The sequence below is a fragment of the Mesoplodon mirus genome (assembly GCF_964341445.2).
Source record: "Mesoplodon mirus genome assembly, chromosome: 6".
Lineage (NCBI taxonomy): Eukaryota > Metazoa > Chordata > Mammalia > Artiodactyla > Ziphiidae > Mesoplodon > Mesoplodon mirus.
In genome coordinates, this window is record NC_138982.1 from 67,912,147 (window position 1) to 67,937,790 (window position 25,644).

At 37.1% G+C, this 25,644-nt stretch overlaps 1 protein-coding gene across 2 annotated transcripts in view; it reads left to right on the forward strand.

Annotated features, from left to right (window-relative positions):
• The window catches only part of IFT80 (intraflagellar transport 80), a 109,500-nt gene that overhangs the window by 42,830 nt on the left and 41,026 nt on the right, over positions 1 to 25,644 (forward strand). For both annotated transcript variants that reach the window (XM_082625351.1, XM_082625352.1), the window contains one exon: positions 22,139 to 22,318. In XM_082625351.1, coding sequence (XP_082481477.1) covers positions 22,139 to 22,318 — 180 coding nt within the window. The remainder of the gene's footprint in view (positions 1 to 22,138; positions 22,319 to 25,644) is intronic.

Here is a 25,644-nt window from a genome sequence, read left to right on the forward strand (position 1 = left end):
TGGGACCATATAAGCTCTTTAAGTTCAATCTGAAGATTGGGTATGTTCTCTACTATCTTTCTGGAAATACTTATTTTAAGCATGGTTGTGAAAGATGGTAAAGTGTTAAAATTTATGCCCAATCAATATAGATTTGAACCTTTTTTTGAACCTTTTTTTTTTAACTGTTAATATGTTTCATACAAAAGTTTTTGTTGCATATTTTTGGTAAGGAATTGATACTAAATTTTTTAAATGGTCATTTTAAAACCAAAGGATTCATATTTGAATGTGTGTGAGATTTTTCCCTCACAAGAGAATATGCCCTCTATACAAATTCTGTTTAGAACTTAGGCAAACAGCCAAGTTCAACAGTATTTACCCACTGTACTTGAAGAATGAATTGTTTCATCAAAGTGCTCCAGAGGTGGCAGCATTATATGAGTGGGGCTATTCCATACTGTTCCTAACTATGAGGAAATCACATAATTTTTCTGTGGCTTATTTTCCTCAAATGCAAAACAGGACAGTTAATTTAGAATTCTTAGAGCTTTTTAAATGACCTATTAAGTTTTCTGGTTGCTTGTTTTTTATTATATGAAATATAAAGTCCTCTGCCTGACTTTGAAGCTATCTGAAACCTGGTGCCATAAAACCTCTTGTCTTTTCTCCCCATAACTCTCTAATTTGTATCTGTTTAAATCAGACTCATGAATCTTCTCTGCCCCTCACTAACGTCCTCATCTTCTCTTTTCTTGGAATGCTCTCATCTCTTATACTTAATGAGTTCTTCCTATTTTTTAAGGCTCACTTCATATTTGACTTCTTTTCATGATACCTTCCATAGATAAAGTTTATTTATCTATTTTTCTAACTTCCTCTCACCTAGATCTCTTTTCTTAGTTTTAACATAAGGATGTTAAGTTAGACCATCTCATTTTCATCTGATTTTCTATCAATGATTCTCAGCCTATAGAATATATAGTCTCATTTTCACAGTGTATTATACTCTTATATCATCCATTTTAGTTTTATGTATATTATTTTTGACTCCGTAGATAGTTTATAAGATCCAATAGCTTAATGATTCTCTATTATCTGTACAACGCAGTAGATATTCAGTAATTCACTAATAAGTCAATTTAAGCATAATAATTTAAATTTGCCATTTTGATGAAAATATTTAAAAATTTAAAAAACTTGGGGCATTGAATTGATCTGAATAACTGAATTAAAGATTTACTTAATTAACACCAAACCTATTTTTAGAATGTCAACTATTCGGGAAAAGTAAATTTTCTAAAAGAATTTTGTTCTTACCTTGTTCAACTGAATAGACTGAATATATTGTAATAATTTTTTAAGACTTGAGATTAACATTTTAAACATATTTTCTTTTATTCAATAGATATCAAATATATACTAGTCATCAGAGAGTATTTTGGAAACTGGGGATGGGAAGATGTAAAGATTTTCACTCAAGTTGTTGACAGTCTAGTGGAGAATCAGACTATAAGACTGTGTCAGTGCTATACATGAGGTTGCTGTGTGCAAGCACAATAGAGGAGTGACAGAGCCTAACTCTGCCAGTGGGACACTGACTGAGAGCTGAGGCTTGAAGAATTAGTAGTTCTTCAAGGAGACATGGTGGGAGAAGAGAGTTGTAGGCAGAAGGAACCTCTTGTGCATCAAAGTATGGTGCTTTTTGTGCAATGTCAATAAGATTTTGCATGGGATGTTACCAGGAGATAATACAGAAAAGATATTCTCAGACCAGATCTGTGTTTGCCATCTAAAAGAGTCTAGATTTTACTATTTTAAAATCTAGTTATTTTATGTGGAGCCCCCTTAGGGGTTACTGTGGTGTAGAAAAGAGGTGAGGAGGTTGAGCCCCTTGTCCTCCTCCACCCAGAAAAGCTCTACATTAATCAGCTTTGATATTTGAGCATCCAATATAAGATTTCCTTTGAGCAGCTAAAACAATGAAGTTGGAAAATCAATATGTTAGTTAGTAGAGAGCCATGGATGGTGGGTGGTAACATGATAATATTCAAATATTGGAAATATTGATTTGGTATCAGGAACAGTGGTGCAGAAGAGGAAACAGAACATGTAAAGGCAAAGAATTATTGTTTGTCAGACAAATTAAAATGTCAGTGAGGTTGTAGTAGTTTGGGTTTTATCCTCAGGGCAGTGGTGAGCCATGGATCCATGTTAAGTGACCTTTTAGATGTGGAATTTTAGGGAAGCATACTGTGAGGTCAGCAGGGACGTTGGATTAGAGGGGAGGTAGACTGAAGGCAGGATGGCTAATTAGAGGCTATTGAAGTAGTACAAGAAAATAATGTTAGCCTGAATAATAGGGAATAGCAGTGGGGATGGAAAGAAGTGGACAGGTTTAAGGGATAAATTCTTGCTGTAAAAAGTGGGAAGAGGGCTTCCCTGGTGGCGCAGTGGTTGAGAGTCCGCCTGCCGATGCAGGGGACACAGGTTCGTGCCCCGGTCCGGGAAGATCCCACATGCTGCGGAGCGGCTGGGCCCGTAAGCCATGGCCGCTGAGCCTGAGCGTCCGGAGCCTGTGCTCCGCAACTGGAGAGGCCACAACAGTGAGAGGCCCGCATACCGCAAAAATAAATAAATAAATAAATAAATAAATAAATAATAAAAAAAAAAAGTGGGAAGAGTCAAGAATAATTATTTGGATTTCAACTTGAGTACCTCACTGTCTTGGTGCTGGCCTGAGGATAATGTCCTCTTATGGTATGGTATAATTTGTGCTGGCTTTGTGCAATATAATTTTATTTGATCCCTGTGTAATCATTACAGTAATAAATCAAGTTACCTAAATTTCAGAGTTCATAAGTATCACCTGGGCATTGCTAAAATACATATTCTTGAGCCCCCATTTGCAATGTAATGAATCAAAATTTCAGGAGAATGGGGTCCAGAGAGTTGTATTTTTAAGAAGTTCCCTGGTTATCCTCAGATCATACTGGAAGGAACACTTAAAACACGTGAGATGTTTGATAGTCCTTCTCAGTTCTGAGAGTGATAATGCTTGCCCTACTGTAGAAAAAATACTTCTATTTTAGAGATGAAATAGTAAATGTCAATGACAGTGATACCAAAAGGGTAGTCTAATTGAAAAGATAAACAAAAAAAATCTCATATAGTAATTTATTCTTCTGATTCTTCCTTAGCATCTGCTTCATTTAAAATTACTTTGTGGATATAATTATTTTATCTCTCATAATCTGTTACTTAAAGTTATATAATTAATAGTAACAGTCATTTATCCATGAGCCATATTTTATGTCAGAATTTCAGTATTAGATATTATAAGAGTCTTGTCCTTAGGAATGATCTATACCCTATCATTTTGCTACAGGGAAAATGTTTATAGTATATGAGTAATGTGTGTGATGATATTGTCTCAACTTTGTAAATTGATTCTTTCAAAATAACTGGTTTTAAATACTATTGGAGCATTTACATTCATTGAATTACCAGTGGATTTTTTTGTTTTGTTTTACTTCTGTTGTATATTTTCACAGAAAATATTTGGAACTCTTGCAATTATTTTTTCTTTTTGCATGATTTTTATTAACTTTATAATATCTCCCTTCATATGATTATCATTTAGACTTTATGAGTTATTTGATTAAACTATGTTCTGTCTATTCCTAGAATGGTATCTAGAAATAGATATGTATGTTGATTTGTTCAAAACTTTCTGGAGGATAATTTGACATTGTATGTTGGAGCCCCAAGAAATGTACATATACTGTACCTCCACCCAGCAACTCCAGGTCTAGGAATTTATCCTACAGAAATAGTAGGATAAAGAATGCTCAATGTGGAATTTCCCTGGCAGTCCAGTGGTTAGGACTCGGTGCTTTCACTGCTGAGGGCCTGGTCAGGAAACTAAGATCCCACAAACCATGCAGCATGGCCAAAAAAAAAAAAAGAATGCTCAATGAAGTGTTATTTATAGTTTAACAAATGAAAAGCAACCTAAATCTCCAACATTAGGACATTATTTAATTATGGAATATAATTATTATGATGATTGTTATATAGCTATTAAAAGTGATAATCTGCTTTCATAATGCCATGAAAAGATTTTTAAGATATATAGTCAGAAAAAAGTTACAAATTTTATGCATAGGATGGTCCTATTTGTGTAAAGATATGTGTCTATATATGAACAGAAAAATAGGCTGACAATATAGCACATTTTAACAATGGTTATCCCTGGAGTTTGAAGTGATAGGTGATTTTTTTTCATAACTGCATTTTCTAAAATTTTCAAATAAAAGATATGCTTTGTATAATTTTTGAAGAGGGAAAAAACTAGATTTATCCTTTATTTTGCTTGCAAAATTCATTGGATTCTCTAATCATGTAATTCAGTTTTCTTTCCTTTTTAAACAAATGTTGAGTTTTGAAGCTATTTAATTTATATGTATATATAATTAAAACATGGAATATTGTTTTTAAGGTGATATAGAACATATACATCTTTACTGGGAAGTAATTCTGTTCACTAAGATATAAATGCTATAAGCATTTTGAGTCAAAACCAAATTACCTACTGCACAATTACTTCCTGCACATCTTTTTAAAAAATGCCAAGCAGACATTCCCCTTGTGGAGTTTACTTTCTTGTTGCTAAGACAGGTATTAAATGATTAATTACCCACTCAGTTATTTAATTACAGTTGTAATAAATTTTACAAGGAGGTACAGGCTGTTCCTAGTAATGAGAACTAATCTATTTGGAGGGTCAAGGCAAGTTCGTATGGTGAAAGGTAAGAAGGGCAATGCTTATTGAGATTCTTCACCTTTTCTACTTACTGAGTAAGTGGTGTCAAGTTAGAGCTGAAAATTTAAGTCAGCTGGTGCTGCATACTTCTCTCACACAGTTGTTTATCTGTTGAAAAAAACTTATTAAGTCTTCTTTTAAGAAGTTAAGTACATGTTCTCTTCAACCTAGAAATGTCACTCTTAAATGTAGCTCCTTGCTTCTTTTCTTTTCCTCAAAATCTGCAACTTAAAGTTGTATAATTAATAGTAGTAATCATTTATCCAGGGCCAGATTCTGTGGAATAATTTCAATATTAGATATTATAAAAATCTGGCCCTGAGGAAGAATTTGCTACAAATTTATCGGATTTCTATCTTGAGAGCTCTCTTCTGAGAGCTCTTCACAGATTTTTAGTTGAGTGCAGTGTTCTTAATCAACATTTTAAAAATTCTTATCTAGGCTTCCTTGACAGAAATTGGACAGTAATTTTTTAATGTAAGGCTTAAAGAATGATGTTGGTGTAAACTTTCAGGTTATCTGTGAAATAATAAGCCTAGAAAAATGTGATTTTTGTAAATATTTGCTTTTAATGTTTTTCAAGAAATATTTCTAGTGGGAGAAAAATCTCAAATGCTTGGAGGCTGTAAATAATAGGTTTTGGTTTGAATATATTCCTTACTATGCATGTATGTAAATGGACTGATGAGAAGAATATTTGAAAAAGCAGAAATTTTAATATTTTTGTATAGGCACATTACTCCAACTCAGTTATTATATAGTAAATCTAATATTCCCATTAACTTTCATCATAAAATTGGAATTTTCTAAAAAGACCCTCACTAGGCTGATACGAAACTCCTGTTCCTATTTACATCTTCTATTTAAGCAGGCAAGTTACCTGTATTGGTTCAGAACTCACATCCTGGCTCACTTTTTTGGATTGTTGTCCAAATATCAATTTCATTTTCAAAGCCATTTTAGGTGGTATTCCATAGTCCAGTTAGTTGTCATGGTTTTACTGTGTTGATTCAAGTCAGCTGCATGAATAGCTGCTTGATGGTGTTCCAAGGGCTTTATACATAGACTTAAAGAATACCGTTCTCCCGTTCCCTCCTCTCTATAATCCTACCCCAACTCTTGTAGCGAGGGGGTTGGGTGCTGCCTCTTTGCTGTCATTAGTGCAAATCAGGCATGGTAGATGGGGGCCCCACTGGGCAGCCTTCACAGTGCTCACTGGAGAGGGCCACTGCTTTGGCATTGCAGGGCTGGAATGGTCTGAGGGGCTCTGTCTCTACAGCACCACGTGGGGAGGCTGAAGGGTGCTACCTCTGCTCACTTGAGTGCAGCAGGGGAATGTTCCACAGGGCTCCATCCCACTGTTTCCACAGCACACAGTGCCTGGTGGGGAGAGTGCCATGGTTTCTTTCATGGTGTGTGTTTGGAGAAGGGTAGTTATGTCCAAAGGGTTCCGTCCTGCATTGCAACCCCTCTACCTGGCCCCTTGACCAGAGAATGAGCATTACTTGGTGCTTGTTTTGTCTCACATACTACTTAGAGTTAATATAATACCACTTCATGTAAAATATAAGAAACTTGCATCCATGTTATTCCATTTACCCACCTTTCCTTTATGCTATAATTATATTACATCTATCACAATATGATACAGTTTTTGCTGTTAAAAGTCATATTCATTTTAAAGAAGTTAAGGAAGAAAGAAATGTTTAGCATTTCTAGTGCTCTCATTTCTTCCTAAAGATACTAATTTCCATCTGATACAATTTTCCTTCAACCTATAAATCTTCTTTTAGGCATATCTCAGAGTGTATAACTGCTGGTTATGAATTTTCTTTCTTTTTTTGTATATTTGAAAATGTTTTTATTTTTTTCTTTTCTGGATTTACAGTTCTGGGTTGACAGAGTTGTTTTTCCTTTCTTTCAGCACTTTAAAGATATTGTTCTACTCTCTTTTGGTCTTTATTGTTTTTGATGAGAAATAAGTTACTGTTGGTATCATTGCTCTCCTGAATGTAAAGTGGACTTTACCTCTGGTTGCTTTGAAGATTTTCTCTGTCTTTGGTTTTCAGTAGATTGATAGTGTATGGCTTTCTTTGTATTTGACTTGTTTGGGATTCTTTATACTTCTTGAATATGTAAATTTATGATTTCACCAAACGGAGGGAAATTTTGGCCATTATTTTTTCAAATTTTTTCTGCCCCATTCCCTTCCCTGCTGGAAGTCCAATTACAAATTTTTTAGACCTTTGATGTTGTCCCACAGGTCAACAAGGCTCTATTCTTATTTCTTCAATCTTTTTCCCCCTCATTTCTAGGAATTTACTCTAAAGATCATTGGACAAGTACACAAAGATGTATGCATAACAGTTTCATCGCAGTATTATAATGGTAAAAATCAGAAATAAAGTGTCCACAGGTGGGAAGCTGATTAGGTTAATATTCTATATACCTAAAATGAAATACCCTCAAGTCATTAAAAGTGGGGAAGAGGGATTATGTTTAATAACCTGGAAAGCTATCTATGGTAAGTTATTTAGTAGAAAGACCAGGTTTTATTCTGTGATTTCACTTGTATAAAATTGTATACCCGTAACTCTAACTACCTCTAACTACTAACTATTGTGGCTAAAGGTACACCCAATACTATATTTGGGTGATCTTTTGCTTCTTTATATGATTTTGTGTAGTGTGAACCTTTTTTAATGACTGTGTATCAATGGTACAGATGCAGTAAAGGTCTTTAAGAAATTCTTCAATCAAAATAAACAGAAGTGATGTTGCAGAAAATGGTAGAGTAGGGAGCTCCAAGAATTGGTCCCTCCACTCAAGCAACCATTAACTGGCAAAAAGAAAAAATATCAGGATCAACTTTTTCAGAGCTCTGGAATCTAATTCAAAACTTTGTAGCAACCAGGGAAATACTTAATGAAGAAAGAAAGAGGATGCTAAATTTTGGTAAGAAAGCATTGTGGCGTTTTTTGCTTACCTGCCTACCATCCCCCATTCCCAGCTTGGCAGTGGCCACGGGAATGGCAGCCTGAGTTCTGGTGCAGCTTGTTGATGCCAGGGGAACAATATGGATCATGTTCTCAGAAAACTGTAGTTATGCTTAGTTATGCTTTTTGGTTCCCCTGAGACACCTGCACAGAGGCTTGTCTTTGTTTTGCCTTCCTTGGAAATCTCTCAGAGCTGGAGTAGTTTCCCAGGTGGCATCTGTTGAAAGCATGTAAAGACATACTACCCACAGCCACTTGGGGCAAGGGATGGTGAATGGGGCAAGGGATGGTGAATGGGGCAAGCTGCAGGTAAACCAAAAAAGCCTGGGAAGGAAGAGGCTGAGGAGGAAGATGTATGGAAAAATAACGGCTTTGGAGAGCTGTCACATATACTGAGGAATTCAGTGTGCAACACACACGCTCAGGGCCAGACACACAGAAAAGACTTTAGAGGAGTATTACTGGCAGGTCTTTGGGCTCTGCACAGGCAGGAGGTGAAGGCTAAGGCCGAATTATAGGTGGCCTGGCTAAGTGTTGAAGGAGTACCCCAGCTCAGAGCCCATTGGCAGAGTGGGAGAGTATTTTTTTCTTTGTTTTTGGCTCTGTCAGGTTGCTAGCTGACCACTGAGATAACAGAATGAAGACCTCAGTGACCATCCATGAAAGGAATACAGTCTTTGCAAAAGTCACTAAATAAACAGATGACTGTATCCCTCAAAAAGAAACAACATCAAGCCCTGGTGAGGGGGGAAGAATTTGATTTCCAGAGTTTACCACATAATAATGTTCAAAATGTCCACTTTTTAACAAAAAATCACAAGTATACAAAGTGTGGCTCATTCATAGGAAAAAAAGAAATAGAAACTCCCTCCAGAAGCCCATCATTGGACTTACTATACAAAGACTTTAAATCAGTGGTCTTGTAGAAATTATAAAAAAGAACCAAATAGGAAATCTTTAACTGAAAAAAAAATGAGGAAAGGATAAAAGAAGTGTATTGTAAATGCCTCCAGAACCCCCAAGTATATTCAGTTTCTTCAGTAATGGGTTCATTTTTTCTAATGCCATTTCCCACTCATCAGAAAATGGGAAAATGGGCCTCCTCATAAAGTGTTGAAGTACAGCTTTTCTCAAGCGTAATTTGGCAAGGTCTATCAAGATCCTTGAAGTCTTTGACACAGCTATTATACTTTCAAGGAAGCTTAAAAATACACTGCACATTCATTTGTCCATTTATTTTCATATTCATTAATTTCTTTGCAAATGTTTATTGAGATTCTGTTATGTGCCAGGCACTTGCCCTAGGTGTTAAAGAAGCATCAGTAAATGGGACTTCCCTGGTAGTCCCATTTGGGTCCAGTGGTAAAGAATCTGCCTTCCAATGCAGGGGACGTGTGTTCGATCCCTGGTCGGGGAGCTAAGATCCCACATGCCATGGGGCAACTAAGCCCACGTGCCACAACTACTGAGCTTGGGTGCCTCAATGAGAGAGCCTGAGTGCAGAGTGCCGCAAACTACAGAACCCACATGCCCTGGAGCCTGTGTACCACAACTAGAGAGAGAAAACCCACACACCACAACTAGAGAGAAACCTGTGTGCCGCAGTGAAGGATCCCACGTGCCGCAGCTAAGACCCGGAGCAGCCAAAAAAAAAATAATGATAATAAAAGAGGACTTCCCTGGTGGCGCAGTGGTTAAGAATCCACCTGCCAATGCAGGGGACACGGGTTCGAGCCCTGGTCCAGGAAGATCCCACATGCCGTGGAGCAACTAAGCCCATGTGCCACAACTACTGAAGCCCATGCGCCTAGAGCCCATGCTCTGTAACAAGAGAAGCCACCTCAATGATAAGCCTGCGCACTGCAACAAAGAGTAGCCCCCGCTCACTGCAACTAGAGAAAGCCTGCGCACAGCAACAAAGACCCAATGCAGCCAAAAATAAATAAATAAATAAATAAATAATAAAAAGAAACAGCAGTAAACAAAAATAAATTCCCTGCTCTTGAGCACTTTTTATTCCAGCAGACAAAAGACTATAAACAAACAAATAGAATGAATACATGATATGTTAAGTGGTAATAAATGCTATAAAAAAATAAAGGTAGGTATGGGAGATGGCATTATTCTAGGAGAAGTGGTCAGGGAATATCAGACACAAACTAAAATTTTTCCCTGGATTCCATAATACATTTTATTTTTACCTTTGATTTTTTTAAATGCATGATTCAAATATGTATGGTAAAAACTTTAAAATTAACAATTATAAATAAATACACAGAATATATTAATGAATTGCATTATATTACGTTAAGTGGAACAGAATTCAAGGGAAAAGATCTGAATATATAAAGTACCTTTGGCCAGATTTTAAATTAACTGATGTCATTGCTTTTATTTATCAGCAGGTGGTGCTATTGCTTATGTAAGAGAAAACTTTTTCATTTTTCTCTGTTCTTGAATATCAGTTAGTTATTATAATAAAAAGTCTTCCCTCCATTCATTCTCCCATTCAGTTAAAATAATTGCAATGATTCATTATCTGCAGTAACTGGTCATACTGCAATATGTAACTTTTCATTGTCAATTATGTATGTCAACACGTAATTTAAGACAGCCTGCAATTTGCTGCAGGCAAATTCTCTCTAATTAAATATTAGAGAGAATACTGATCTTAAAAATCGTTAGTGTACCTTAAAGAAAAATAAGAAACTTTGCGTCTATTTTCTTTTCCTCCTAAACTTATTTGTGAATGCACAATTTTATGAATTGAATTAATCCAACTTGGCTAAAGATATGCTTTTGAGGATCCTTTTACTCTAGTATATTTATATAGAAGTAGTAAAGAGAAGAGTGAAGTTGACATTTAAGAGGTACTTTTAAAAGTTGTTATAATCAAGTCTTTTTTTTTTTAGTTTAAATAGCTCTCATTTCCCTGTTGGGAATTTGACAGAATACAGAGAAAAAAGAATGGTATCCTAAGCAATTTGACAGAATACAGGGGAAAAAAATGGTATCCTCACTCAAAGAGATGTAATATCCTTTAATACGTCAACAATTTGAAGACGAATTCTCAATTGTTCTCTGCATTGTGCTGTCCAGTATGATTATTTTATTTTATTTTAATGTAGGAATAGTATTGATATGTTTGTAGAGCCCTGGCGTCAAGACTCCAGTGGTGAATTTACAAAGTTAAAGGCTTCTTCTGGGCCTTCAGGTTCTTCATCTATAAAATAGATGATCTGGGCTAAGTGATCGCCTCTCTCCTTTCAACTCCACAGTTCTATGATGCCTTTTCCATGGGCACTGGGCATATTGCTTGCTTCCTTTCCTGAGTAGTATTAGTGTAGTGCTTCTTTGTTTTTTTAATATAAGGTTTGTAGAGGAGGAAGTAGCACCCTACATGATGTGCCAGAAGTGGGAAAAGCTGAGGTAATGCTAGAGAAGTGTGGCTGATCCTAGAACTTCAGACTTGTCCTACATTTTATTATAGTTGGGTGCTAGTAACAGAAACCATTAAGCAAAAAAGAGCAATTTGCTCTAAAATTACATGGTTATCTTCTAGAAGCCAGAGAAAGGATGTAGCTAGGCCTCAGGAATCAGAAACTGGAATGCTAAGAAAACACACAAAGTGGTTCCTTTGTTTCTTTTGCCTCTGCTTTTCTCTATGCATATCCCTCCTCTTTTTCCTTTCCCAGCAAACTGACCCCTCCCCAACCCTCCCCAGTTTACCTGCTGGATAGTGACAAATGTCAACAGTCCTCAAGTATACATCTCTACTCAGGAGAGTAGCCAGACTGAGATAAGAATCAGTCCTAGTTTTAAATACCCTAAGGGAAGGGGTCACTGGCCCAACCTTGGTTAATCTCATGCCTGGTCAGTCAGGTTGGGGTATGTTGTATAAACATGGCCATCAGGACTCTAATGCAGTAACCATAGGGATTGCTGGAGAGGGCCAGGTCCTAGAAAATGGAGGAGGTTGCCATTTGTGTTTCAAAGCCTCCTTAGCCATATTTGCCATAAATTTTCAGTTTAATTCTCTGAGAGTTTTTCTTCCTACATGAATAAATTTCTGTCTTTATAATGAAAATTAGAATTGTATTTTCAGATTTGCTATAAAACCAACTTTGCTAGAAACCATAAAGCCATAAAATATAAACATAAAGTAAGGGAACTGGGCTGCCTTTACAGTAATAAGACCCTGTTGGTCAGAATTGAGAAACTTAGCAAGCAATACAACATCAGAGTTCTATTACAGAATTTACTTTTAATCTTTTTAAAATCAACACTTTAAGGGCTTCCCTGGTGGTGCAGTGGTTAAGAATCGCCTGACAATGCAGGGGACACGGGTTCTAGCCCTGGTCTGGGAAGATCCCACATGCTGCAGAGCAACTAAGCCCGTGCACCACAATTACTGAGCCTGCGCTCTAGAGCCTGCGAGCCACAACTACAGAGCCCTCATGCCACAGCTACTGAAGCCCACGCACCTAGAGCCCGTGCTCCACGACAAGAGAAGCCACTGCAATGAGAAGCCCGCGCACCACAACGAAGAGTAGTCCCTGCTCGCCGCAACTAGAGAAAGCCCGCACGCAGCAACAAAGACCCAATGCAGCCCAAAATAAAATAAATAAATTTATTAAAAGAAAACCACTTAACATATAGATGTTCCATAAATGTTGCATTTTTTAAAAAATTAATTTATTTTATTTATTTTTTTGGCTGTGTTGGGTCTTCGTTGCTGCGCGCGGGCTTTCTCTAGTTGCGGTGTGCAGGCTTCTCATTGTGGTGGCTTTTCTTGTTGCAGAGCACAGGCTCTAGGTGCACAGGCTTCAGTAGTTGTGGCACGTGGGCTCAGTAGTTGTGGCGCACAGGCTTAGTTGTTCCACGACATGTGGGATCTTCCCGGACCAGGGCTCGAACCTGTGTCCTCTGCATTGACAGGCGGATTCTTAACCACTGTGCCACCAGGGAAGTCCAAATGTTGCGTTTTAATGCATCATTGTACAGACAAAATATATTTTTTTGGTTTTTAATGATTTACATTAACTCAACTGATGTAACTCAATTAATGACTTCAATTGTAGCATTTTGACTAGTTTTACTAGAATTGATCCATTTAGTCAGTTTGGTTGATGTTTTTGAGATGGCTAGTTTAAAATTTGTAAATCTTTGGCTTTTAATTTGCTCCTTGGATTTTTTAAAATTTTAAAAGTCGTGTTTGGTTGAAGTCATGGTTAAGCTCTGGGAAGGAAGGCTTGCTTAAAGACACAGGCACATTCATTCATCCATTCAACAAATATTCCTGTGTGTTCAGTTCTGTGTGATACTCTGACTATTCAAGGAATGACATCCATACCTGTACTCTAGGAGTAGTTCACCCCTTTTGAGAGTACTGATATGTAAACAGATAATGTAATAACATAGTTATTTAATGGCAAAGTTATAATTGTGGGAGAATGAATACAAAATAGAATAATGGTAAATTTTCAAATATGTCTGTACTTATTTTGGATGAGGCTAAATTGGTTAAAGTAAACTTCCTCTCTGGTGGAGTAACTTAAAAACATTAAAAAAACCTTTTTTTAAATGAACAACAAACCATGTATTGTTGTTTTTTTCACCAAGAAGCACAAATATGAATTTACTTTTTTCTGATTTTGGTACCTAAAAATCTAAATATAATTATCTATTTCTAGAAGCACAGAACTTTACTTCTGTTTGACAAATGTTCTCTAGATGTGCGTGAAGAACTCCCAAATCACCAACAATACCAGAAAGTGAGACAGACCAATCTGAGAACAGCAGCTGAAACTGGAAAGAAATTTCTATAGAATCCAATTCTGAGTAAGTGCAAGGGGATCATGACAGGATATGACAGTGCTGGAGATGTCTGGGTCGAATGTACTCTTCAAACTAACAAATCAAGCTTCCTTTTGGGACAAAACCCTGTACTGCAGAAATTGCTGAGATTAAAATCCAGTTTGATTAGAACAGACATAATTGAGCAAAGATGGGAATAGATCCAAATAAAATTGGAGAAGCAGAGAATCCTAGTCTCAAAAAATGGAGGCTTTTTTTTTTTTTTTTTTTTTTTTTTTACATCACTGTGAGAAAACAACTGAAGAGAGAGCTCTAGAGCTATCCTTCTGGAACATCCCTTCCTCCCAAAAGTAGAGCAAAACCCATTTCACTTAAAAATGAGCAGAAGATCAAGATCACAGTCAAATCCCATAATGTTGCCAAAGACAAAAAAACCATGCCATAAACAGACAAGCACTGCAACCAGTTAATTCAAAAGAAGTTGAAGGATGTTTTAAAACCATGACAAAAGCTATGAAATAACCATATAAATCAGAATTAGAAAAACTAGGAAATGAGGTGACGGGAGAATGGGAAACTTTTAAGAAGAGGTGACAGAACTCAGGAGGGAATTATATAAAAAAGGAAAAATTATTACAGAAATGAAGACCAAGCTAGAAGGAATATAAGAGCAAATGAACACAGTGGATGATGCCTTAAAATAAATAGAATGTGAAATGGAAGCAAGGAAATGGCAAAAGACATAAAGTTTGATAGAAAGTGATAGATACAGAAGATTGGCAGAGAAAATCTGAAGTACATATAATAGGAATCTTTAAAGGAGAAGTCCAAGGCAATGAACAGAAAACTACTAAAAGCCACTATTCAAGAAAGATTTTCTCAGACCTAAGGGATCTGAAATTGATATTGAAAAGGCATACCAGGGCTTCCCTGGTGGCGCAGTGGTTGAGAGTCCGCCTGCCGATGCAGGGGACACGGGTTCGTGCCCCGGTCTGGGAAGATCCCACATGCCGCGGAGCGGCTAGGCCCGTGAGCCATGGCCGCTGAGCCTGCGCGTCCGGAGCCTGTGCTCCGCAGTGGGAGAGGCCACAACAGTAAGAGGCCCATGTACCGCAAAAAAAAAAAAAAAAAAAGAAAAGGCTTACCAGATACCTAGGAAAGTTGACCCAGATGGCCAACACCCAGATATACACTAATAAAACTGTAGGAGTTTAAAGAAGAAGAAATAAGTCCTGTGGGCATCTAAGGAAAAGAACAAGTCACTCATAAATGGAGGAAAATCAGAATGCCATCAGATTTTAATAGTGTCACTGTACAGTGCTTAACATAGGATACTACAGCTATTCTGACTTTTAAGTATAAAGGTCATAAGCATACTGGTATAAACATGCAAGAACTCAAGGAATGTTATTCCCATGAGTCTTTCAAGGAGTCTACTGGAGAATTTTAGCTTCAGCTATAGCAATCTGGAAGTCACATGTATGGATATACAGAGTACGTAAAAACATTGATCATACTATCAATAGCTATAAAAGAATATATCCATATACTACAATAGATAATGTCTTCATATTGGACATATTTGTATCACTACTCCTACCCCTTTCTTAGATAAATGCTGATGCATGCACACACACACAAGACACACACACAGCTGTGCACATACACACTTATAATGAAGAAAGATATAAGGATAAAACATAAAATTAAAAAATAATTATCAATATTGAGAAGGAGAGAATAGGAGAGAGAAAAGGGATAGAAGTTGGACTTCTTTGATTATACCTTGTTTTATATACTTTTTGGGTAAATTTAATTTTGATACCCTGTAAATATTTTACATAATTATAAAACAAAATTAAATTTTTAGAAAGCAATTCCTAAAACCAAAGTAAATGAAAAAAATGAGCCTAATTGTATATTCAGTCATTTGTATACCTACCCAGAGAGGAGCTAGTCCAAATGACTTTAAATGATTTGATTGTTCCTTCTGCTTACAGTAGAGACTCAACAGAAAATTATCCTAAGACTTTGGAAAACATTTTGGCAGTTTCTCAAAATGTTAAACATAGAGTTACCACAGACACAGCAATTCCACTCCTAGGTATGTATACAAGAGAATTGAAAACATGTCCACACAGTAACCTGTACACAGATGTTCATAGCAGCATTATTCGTAATAGTAAAAAAAGTTGAAAAACTCAAATGCCCATCAAATGATGAATGGAGAAACAAAATATGGTATATCCATACAATACTATATTACTTGACAATAAAAAGGAATGACATACTGATGCATGCTACAACATGGATGAACCTTGAAAGCATTATGCTAAGTGAAAGAAGCCAGTCACAAAAGGCCACATAGTGTATTATTTCATTTACATGAAATGGCCAGAATAGAAAATGAAAGTAGATTAGTGGTTACCAGGAGCTTGGGGGTGAGGGTGGGGGGAATGGGAGTGTCTGCTAATGGGCATGTGTTTCTTTTTGTGGTGATAAACATGTTCTGAAATTAGTAGTGGTGATGGTTGCACAACTCTGACTACACTGAAAAAACTACTGAATTCTGTACTTTAAAAGGGTGAATTTTATAACGTGAAATATATCTCAATAAAGTTATCATTTTTAAAAGAAGGGAAATAAGCTTAAGGGCAAAAGAATGAAAAAAAAATTTTAACTCTTTTGTAACTATTTGCTTGTGGTGTTGATGTTGTTATTCTGAGTATTTATATTGATGCTCTTAAGAGCTGGGATTTTTGGCTAAGTGAAAGCAGATACCGAGGTAAGATTGGAGAGGGTAAATAAAAATCCGACAGTTCCTGGATTTGAATTGGAAGTATCAGTTTGAGTTATTGAAAAAATTTCCTAGTTCTGTCTATTAAAAAGACCTAGAAGGGCCTCCCTGGTGGCGCAAGTGGTTGAGAGTCCGCCTGCCGATGCAGGGGATACGGGTTCGTGCCCCGGTCTGGGAGGATCCCATATGCCGCGGAGCGGCTGGGCCCGTGAGCCATGGCCGCTGGGCCTGCGCGTCCGGAGCCTGTGCTCCGCAACGGGGGAGGCCACAACAGTGAGAGGCCCGCATACCGCAAAAAGAAAAAAAAAAAAAAAAAAAAAAAAAAAAGACCTAGAAAAGGCTTTAATGATCAACTCAGTAACAGCGAGCACCCTTAGCACTTGTGGGGTTTTTTTCAGTACGATTTTCCGTATTTCCATAAAGTGCACCATGACTCACTGAAGAAAAGACTGATGCCAGGTGTGGGTCAGGAAATATAAAAATGAGACTGGAACATTTTGTCATTGTACAAAGCCGGGGAAGTGATCAAAGACTACAGGGTTCTGTCGAAAAGATTAAAGAACCAACTGAAAGGGGATTCCACTGGCTAAAATTGGGCTAATTGGAGCACTGTATTTATAAAAACACATCAAATATGTTAAAATTAATGAGTTCTTGATACTAAACAGTAACATTTCTTGGTTACATTTGGAAGTTACAAGGGAACCAACTGGTATAATGAACCTTTATTTACCCATTACCCAACAATTATTAACTAATGGCTAATTCTTTTCTCATGTATACCACCACCTACTTCTCCATGGCTCAGATCATTTAGAGCAAATCCCTAACATTACGTCTTTTCATCACTAAATATATCAGTATTTATCACTAACACAAAGACTTCTTTTTTAACCTAACCTCAATACCCTTATTAAACCTAAAAACAGTTAACAGTACTTTCTTAATATTATCAATTATCTACTGATAATATTGTCACTATTCAAATTTATATTTTTGAAAATATATTATTGAAAATAATATATTATTAAGGGGAAATAATCAAGAATTTATTCTGCCTTTGATATATGAACTGTATCCCAGGGTAACCAAATAGTTGAGGAGATGTTTCTTGTTGTAGCACTATTACAGTTAGTAAATGAAGAAAGAAGGATTGGAATATTACCATTTTGCAACTGTAAGTGAATTAGTCCTCCTAGGCAATGATTATCATTTGCTAACAGCATAAGAAGACATTCGGACATTAAATGTTTCCTGCTGGAAGTACACAACATCACTTACGAAGTTTTCTTGCCAAAAAAATCAAACCTGAATCTGATCAAGACTCTAGATCTAACTATCAATTAACAGGAAATAAAAGGGACAGACTAACATGTTAACACCATGAGAATACAGATGGTAAAATCCAGACTATGGGAAACAACAGGACATGACCCAGTTTCTTCAACCACAGAAAATTTCAAGGGAAAAGAACATGTGTAAGGGGAACTTATAGATCAAAAGAAATCTAAGAGACTTCGCAACCAAGCAAAATGATTGTACCTTATTTGTATTTTTTTTTTTTTTTTTTTTTTTTTTTTTTTTTTTTTTTTGCAGTACGCGGGCCTCTCACTGTTGTGGCCTCTCCCATTGCGGAGCACAGGCTCCAGATGTGCAGGCTCAGCGGCCATGGCTCACGGGCCCAGCCACTCCGTGGCATGTGGGATTTTCCTGGACCAGGGCACGAACCCGTGTCCCCTGCATCGGCAGGCGGACTCTCAACCACTGCGCCACCAGGGAAGCCCCCTTATTTGTATCTTAATTCCAACAAACTGGAGACAAAAGAAGGACAATTGGAAAAATTTGAACAGTGACTAGATACTATGATAATATTAAGGAGTTACTGTTAATTGTTTTTAGATTTAATAATGGTATTGAGGTTGGGTTAAAAAATCTTTGTGTTTTTAGTGATATATGCCGACGTATTTTGTGATGAAATGATATGATGTGAGGGACTGCTCAAAATTATCTGGGCCGTGGTGGTAGTATACATGAGATAAGAATTACCTATTAGTTGATAATTGTTGGAAACTGGGTAATGGGGCTTCATTATACCAGCCATTCTCAAAGTGTGGTTGCTGGACCAGAAGCTTGAGCACCACCTGGGAACTTGTTAGAATGAAAACACTTTGGCCCCCACTCTAGATCTACTAAATCAGAGAAACTGGAGCCCAGCCATGTATTTTAACAATCCCTCTAGGTAATTCTAATACACATTAAAGTTTGAGAACCACTGCTTTATGTTATTCTTCCTATTATACTTTATGTTTGAAATTCTAATAAAAAGTTTCAAAAAAAATTAGCTTGATGAATGTAAGAAAAATTTATACATAACAAAGAAGCTGGATTAGAGGATAAAACAAAGGTCATGTAATCTCAAGTGTTAGCAAATTCATTGGCTTGGTATTAACAGTGAGTCAGCAGCTAATGATAGTCTTAACGCGAATCACAGATTTTGCTTTTCTCTTAGAACAGTGGTTCTACATTAAAATAACCTAGAGAACTTTTTTTAAAATTAATTAATTTATTTATTTTTGGCTGCATTGGGTCTTCGTTGCTGCACGGGGGCTTTCTCTAGTTGCAGTAAGCGGGGACTCCTCTTCTTTGCCCTGTGCGGGCTTCTCATTGAGGTGGCTTTTCTTGTTGCAGAGCATGGACTCTAGGCATGTGGTCTCAGTAGTTATGGCTAACGGGCTTTAGAGCGCAGGCTTAGTAGTTGTGGCGCACAGGCTTAGTTGCTCCGTGGCATGTGGGATCTTCCTGGACCAGGGCTCGAACCCATGTCCCTTGCATTGGCAGGCGGATTCTTAACCACTGTGCCACCAGGAAAGCCTCCAGAGAACTTTTAAGAACATATCCAGACACCACCCCAAGAAATTCTGGATTTATTTGGTTGTATTCCTGGTTTTTGGTATTTTTTTTTGAAAAAAGCTTCCCAGATGATTCTAATGTACAGAGTTGAGGACGAGTGTCCTAACTTTGTGATGCTTAAGAATCTCCTGAAGAGCTCATTAAAAGTTTCCTGAACAACCTAAATGTCCATTGATAGATGAATGGATAAAGAAGATGTGGTGTGTATATATATACAATGGAATACTACTCAGCCATAAAAAAGAACTAAATAATGCCATTTGCAGCAACATGTATGCAACTAGAGATTATTATACTAATTGAAGTATGTCAGAAAGAGAAAGACAAATACCATATGAAATCACTTATATGTGGAATCTAAAATACTGTATGACACAAATGAGCCTATCTACGAAACAGAAATAGACTCACGGACATAGAGAACAAACTTGTGGTTGCCAAGGTGGTGAGGGGGGTTGGGGGAGGGATGGAGTGAGAGTTTGGGGTTAGCAGATGTAAGCTATTATATACAGGGTGGATAAACAGCAAGGTCCTACTGTATAGCACAGAGAACTATATTCAATATCCTATGATAAACAATAATGGAAAAGAATATTTAAAGAAGAATATTTATATGTATAACTGAATCACTTTCCTGTACAGCAGAAATTACCACAAGATTGTAAATCAACTATACTTCAATTTAAAAAAATTAAAAAAGAAAAACAGACTAACAGCAACAAAAAGTTTCCTGGTCCTCATCCCCTAGAGGGTCAGATTCAATAGGATGGTGCGGGGCCTATTAATTTGCATTTCTAACAAGATCACAAGTGATATAGATGGTGCTGGCCTGAGCACATTTTGAGTAACACTACCTTAAACAAAGGGATAGTTTGGTCAAAGAGATTAGCATAAGTGAGAGGGATAGGTAAAAATTCATCTTCAGGGTTCTTGCTGCTAGCACCACTAAATTACATCCAGGGAGGCAGCTTCCTTTCTTTCTAGTGGTTGGAAATGCAAATATGATTCCAGTGTTCCATGGCTTATTTGGAGAAGAAAAGAGACTTAGAGCATTAAAAGTCTCTTTAAAAGCACAAATGATAAGCACAGGGAATGTAGCCAGTATTTTATAATAACTTTAAATGGAGTATAATCTAAAAAAAATTTGAATCTCTATGTTGTACACCTGCAACTAATATAATGTCGTAAATCAACTATACCTCAATTTAAAAAAAATGGACAAATGATAAATCTTTTTGATTTACCAATAAAAATTATTAACTTTACTGATTGGACAAAATATAACCCTGTCCCCTCAAATTTAGTAACTATTCAAGACTCCTTCTCTGATGATTTGCTTGTGCTTGTATTTTTTTTTATTACTAGAGTAATCACAAAGAGGAAGAAATCATTTAATTTTTTAGAAGGTAAGAATTTAATATAACTTGGGTATCATGGTTCATGTGGACTCTGAAAGAAGTCAGAGGAATATAGGGTGATGATAATACCTAAAATTTCTTTTCATTTTCTCTTCTTAGGATCGGGCATCATGAGTTCTTAGATAAATATTTGTATGTTTAATTTTAGTAAGATTTTTCTGGGTGATCTGGTTCTTTGGGTATTTTAAAATCATGCTTTAAAGTAAATAGTTTAAAAATGTGAATTTTATGTATATATATTTATGCTGCTGATGAAGCAAAGCTTACAGTTCATTACCTTCTTCATAGTAATGTTATCATAGAGTCTTTTACTTAAGCAATAGTTAGAGATTTGAAGGGGGATGGGAAGGAGTTGACAAAAAGTGTCAGTGGGTAGTAAGAGTCATACAGCCTTTTTATTGGATATGTGAACTTTTACTGGGAATTTAAAGTCTTGTTTTATAGTAGTGTGGATTAGTGAATTTTTTCTATATTTTTTCTATTTTCTCCAAATTTTTTGTCAGTGAGCCCATAGCTGATAATGAATATTAAAACAAACAAACAACCAATGTAGAACAAAAATAAATGCCCACCCAAGGGCAACAACAACAAAAAAGCAAGACTTAATTTGTCTGTAGTCTGTAAGGTTAAAAGAATGGAAAGAGACTATAAATAAATTTAGTCAAATAAATAAATCATCCATCTAGTAAATATGTATGTTTCATCTGAAAGAATGAAAGAAAATGCATATAATACCATCTTTGAAAAAGTTTTTTTTTCTTACTGTCTTATTCACACACACACACAAGAATCTCCTTTTTCCAGTTGATGCTTATTGATATTGCTAGATCGCTTTCTCAAACAGATTCTAGAAGAGGTTATACTTAACTGCACTGTGAGAAAAAGAAAAAAGGAAAATATCTATTTACCTGTACTTTCATTGTTTAAGATATGTGTTTTAGAGGTGTTTTAGTTACATTGTGTGTTTAGTTTCAGTTTTTAGTGACACTATTGAAATATTGTAACAAATTTTTAGATGTGTGGACTATAGAGATCCTTACGAATTAATAGTAAGATGTCTTTTTTTTCCTACGTAATCTTTGTATTTACCCGTTTAGTATTAACTGCTTAAAATTAAATGATGTAAATCAAAATGGTGTGGGTGTTTTGCAGTTCTTGAGCGATTTCATACTCTTTTATCATATTATGTATTCTACTGTATACTTTAAAAATCACATCTATATCTTCCATTTCAGTATGCTATCATTTTATTAAGAAAAATATTTCTGAATAATTCTAGAATAAAGACACATTCTTTAAAAAAAATCATCCTACTATGTTAACATATGCTCAATTTGAAACTTCTTTAAAATGTTTTTGAAATAAATTGATTCTATTCTTGTTCTTTCTTCCCCAGTGGTCATATGCTTTAGAAAAGCCCAACACTGGCAGCATATTTAATATCACATGGTCAATTGATGGCACCCAGATCGCTGGAGCCTGTGGAAATGGACATGTTGTTTTTGCACATGTGGTGGAGCAACATTGGGAGTGGAAAGATTTTCAAGTAACATTAACTAAAAGAAGGACCATGCAGGTATGATTATGTTTCAGGTTGATTAAATCTTCTTCTTTTCACATTAGTTTACAATACAGAAAATGGAATTATCTTCATTAATTATATTTAAATCAGATTTACAAAGATTCAGTCATACTAGAAATATTTTAACTATATCATTAGTGACTTTTTCATGACATAAAATAAGAACCTTTCACTGACGTAGAATATGAGTGCCCACAGGTACTGAAATTATGGTGTTGAGGCAGGGAGGAAATTGAGGCCCCCTAAACCTGAGTTTCTCTGCCAAGTTTATGGTTAACCTCTCTTTCCAAAACATTATTCCCTTTCTTGTCCCTCACCTGTTCCCCTCAAGGTTCAGGAGTATCAAAGAAAAGAGGGCATTGAAACTGAGCAGGACCATGTGGGGCCCTCCCTGGTACAAAAGCCCATATCTTTGAGTTGTTCTACAGAAACTAAGACCCCAACCCAGCTGGAGGATGGTGACTACATGCTTGACCACAAGCATGTAGACCCCAGACTGGTTGGAACCAGAAGGTTGAGATTCCAGAAACATCACCCTGTTACCTCACCACCAACCAATCAGAAGAAAATCACATACCCTGCAGCCCTCACCCCAAATCTTACCTTTAAAAACTCTTCCCCCAAAACTATCAGGGAGTTTGGGCCTTTTGAGCATGAGCTGCCCTTTCTCCTTGCTTAGCCCTTGCAATAAAGCTTTCTGTGCTCCAAACTTCAATGTCTTGGTTTGTTTGACCTCACTGTGCCTCCGGCATATGAACTTGGGTTTGACAACAGGGATAGTGAAACTTGAAGCATTGAGGGAATATGTGGATTCAGTTGAGGAAGAAGGAAGGAAGCTGTAACAAGTTAGATTTAACTGCTGGAGTTGACCTCAAGGCAGATGTAATAACCTGCTGATCACTGTCAGGGTTACATTATTTTATTTATTTATAATTGTATGAGTTTATTTAACCTGATTAAAAAATATTTTTTCCCCTTTTAAGAATTACCTAAGACAAGCTAAAATGGGAAAAAGTTAGTTGATGAAAGTTAGGAGGAGTGGCCAAAGACAATGTGTTGATGGCAAACTCTCTCCCAAAGGAAAGGGAACTCTATCTTCTTCCTTTCTTTCTCCTGTCCATAGCAGTTGCCTCTATCTTCAGTATTCCGAATTCAGATGATTATAATTACTATAAAAATTTGAGGGACTTTCCTGGCAGTCCAGTGGCTAAGACTTCGCCTTCCATTGCGGGGGTGAGGGTTCCATCCCTGGTCGGGGGCGGGGAGCTAAGATCCCACATGCCTTGCGGCCAAAAAACCAAAACATAAAACAGAAGCAGTATTGTAACAAATTCAATAAGGACTCTAAAAATGATCCACATCAAAAAAAAAATCTTTGAAAAAAAATTTAGAAGCATGTATTTTGTGATTTCTTGGATGTGTCTGTTCAGGTATTCTTTAGACTAAGTATCCAGATTTTCACAGACAATCTGGATAATGGTCACCAGATTGATAATAATTAGGTACCTTACATATTTTCTTTGTTCTACTTTTTTAAAAAAATTTTTTGGCGGCACCTTGTAGCATGCAGGATCTTATTTCCCCGACCAGGGATCAAACCTGGTCCCCCTGCAATGTGCTGAGTCTTAACCACGGGCCCTCCAGGGAAGTCCCTCTACTTTCTTTTTTTTTTTTTTTTTTTCGGTACGTGGACCTCTCACTGTTGTGGCCTCTCCCGTTGGGGAGCACAGGCTCCGGAGGCGCAGGCTCAGCGGCCATGGCTCACGGGCCCAGCCGCTTCGCGGCATGTGGGATCTTCCCTGACCGGGGCACGAACCCGTGTCCCCTGCATCGGCAGGCGGACTCCCAACCACTGTGCTACCAGGGAAGCCCCCTCTACTTTCTTATTTAAAATTTTTTTAACTTATTATGGATAATTTAAACCACACAAAAATAGACAGAATAGTATAATGAACCTCTATGTGCTCATCTCCCAGCCCTAACAGCCATCAACCCATGATCAAGCCTGCCCCATCCATGTCCATATCTACTTTCCCCCTCCCCCCAATTTTTTTTTTTTTTTTGCCGTACGCGGGCCCCTCACCGCTGTGGCCTCTCCCGTTGCGGAGCACAGGCTCCGGACGCGCAGGCTCAGCGGTCACGGCTCACGGGCCCAGCCGCTCCGCGGCACATGGGATCTTCCCGGACCGGGGCACGAACCCGCGTCCCCTGCATCGGCAGGCAGACTCTCAACCACTGCGCCACCAGGGAAACCCCCCCAATTATTTTGAAGCAAATTCAGGTATCATTTCAGCTGTGAAGTTTTCAATATATACAGCTAAAAGATAAGGACTCTTTTTAATGTACCCACAATACCATTATCATACATTAAAAATGATAATAATTCCTTAACGTTATCAAATATCCAAGAAGTGTTCAAATTTTCGATTGTTTCCGCCATGTCACTTTTTTTTTTTTTTTTTTTTTTTTTTTTTTGCGGTACGCGGGCCTCTCACTGCTGTGGCCTCTCCCGTTGTGGAGCACAGGCTCCGGACGCGCAGGCTCAGCGGCCATGGCTAACGGGCCCAGCCGCTCCGCGGCATGTGGGATCTTCCCGGACCGGAGCACGAACCCGTGTCCTCCTGAATCGGCAGGCGGACGCTCAACCACTGCGCCACCAGGGAAGCCCATGTCACATTTTTTAAAGTTTGTTTGTTTGGATCAGAATCCAGAATGGTTTACATGTTGCAATTGGTTGACATATCTTTTAAGTCTCTTTTAGTCTGTAGATTCCCCTTCCATCTCTATTATTCCCCCTGCGGTTTATTTGTTGAAACCAAATTGTTTGTCCAGCCCCACAGTGTGGACATTGCTAATTGTATCACCATGGTGTGGTTTGACGTACTTCTCTGTCTTTTGTATTTCTTGTAAATGAGTGTTTGGATCTAGGTGATAGTGTAAATATATATTTTTGTTAGTCAACCTGGGAACCAAAACGTTATTTATAGTATTGTGTCTATGACAAAGAATGCATTGTGAGTTCTAATCAACTGATTTGGGGACACACTTTTACTCACGTAGTGCTTGGTGGCTAGCTAATATATTATTGCCTTACTTTCAGAAATGCCGCAAGATGAGAATATATTCAAAAGAGAAGTTTTTCTTTCATAATAAAAAGGAATCACCCTAGAATTAGAGGATTTTTACATAAGATAAGATGAACAATGGAGGTTTTTAAATAGCTTATCTAATCCAAGTTGTCTTTATACTTAAAGTTTGCAAATAATCTTTCAAAATTTTAGGACTATGATAGTATTTTTATTTTTGTAAAGGGGTCTTAC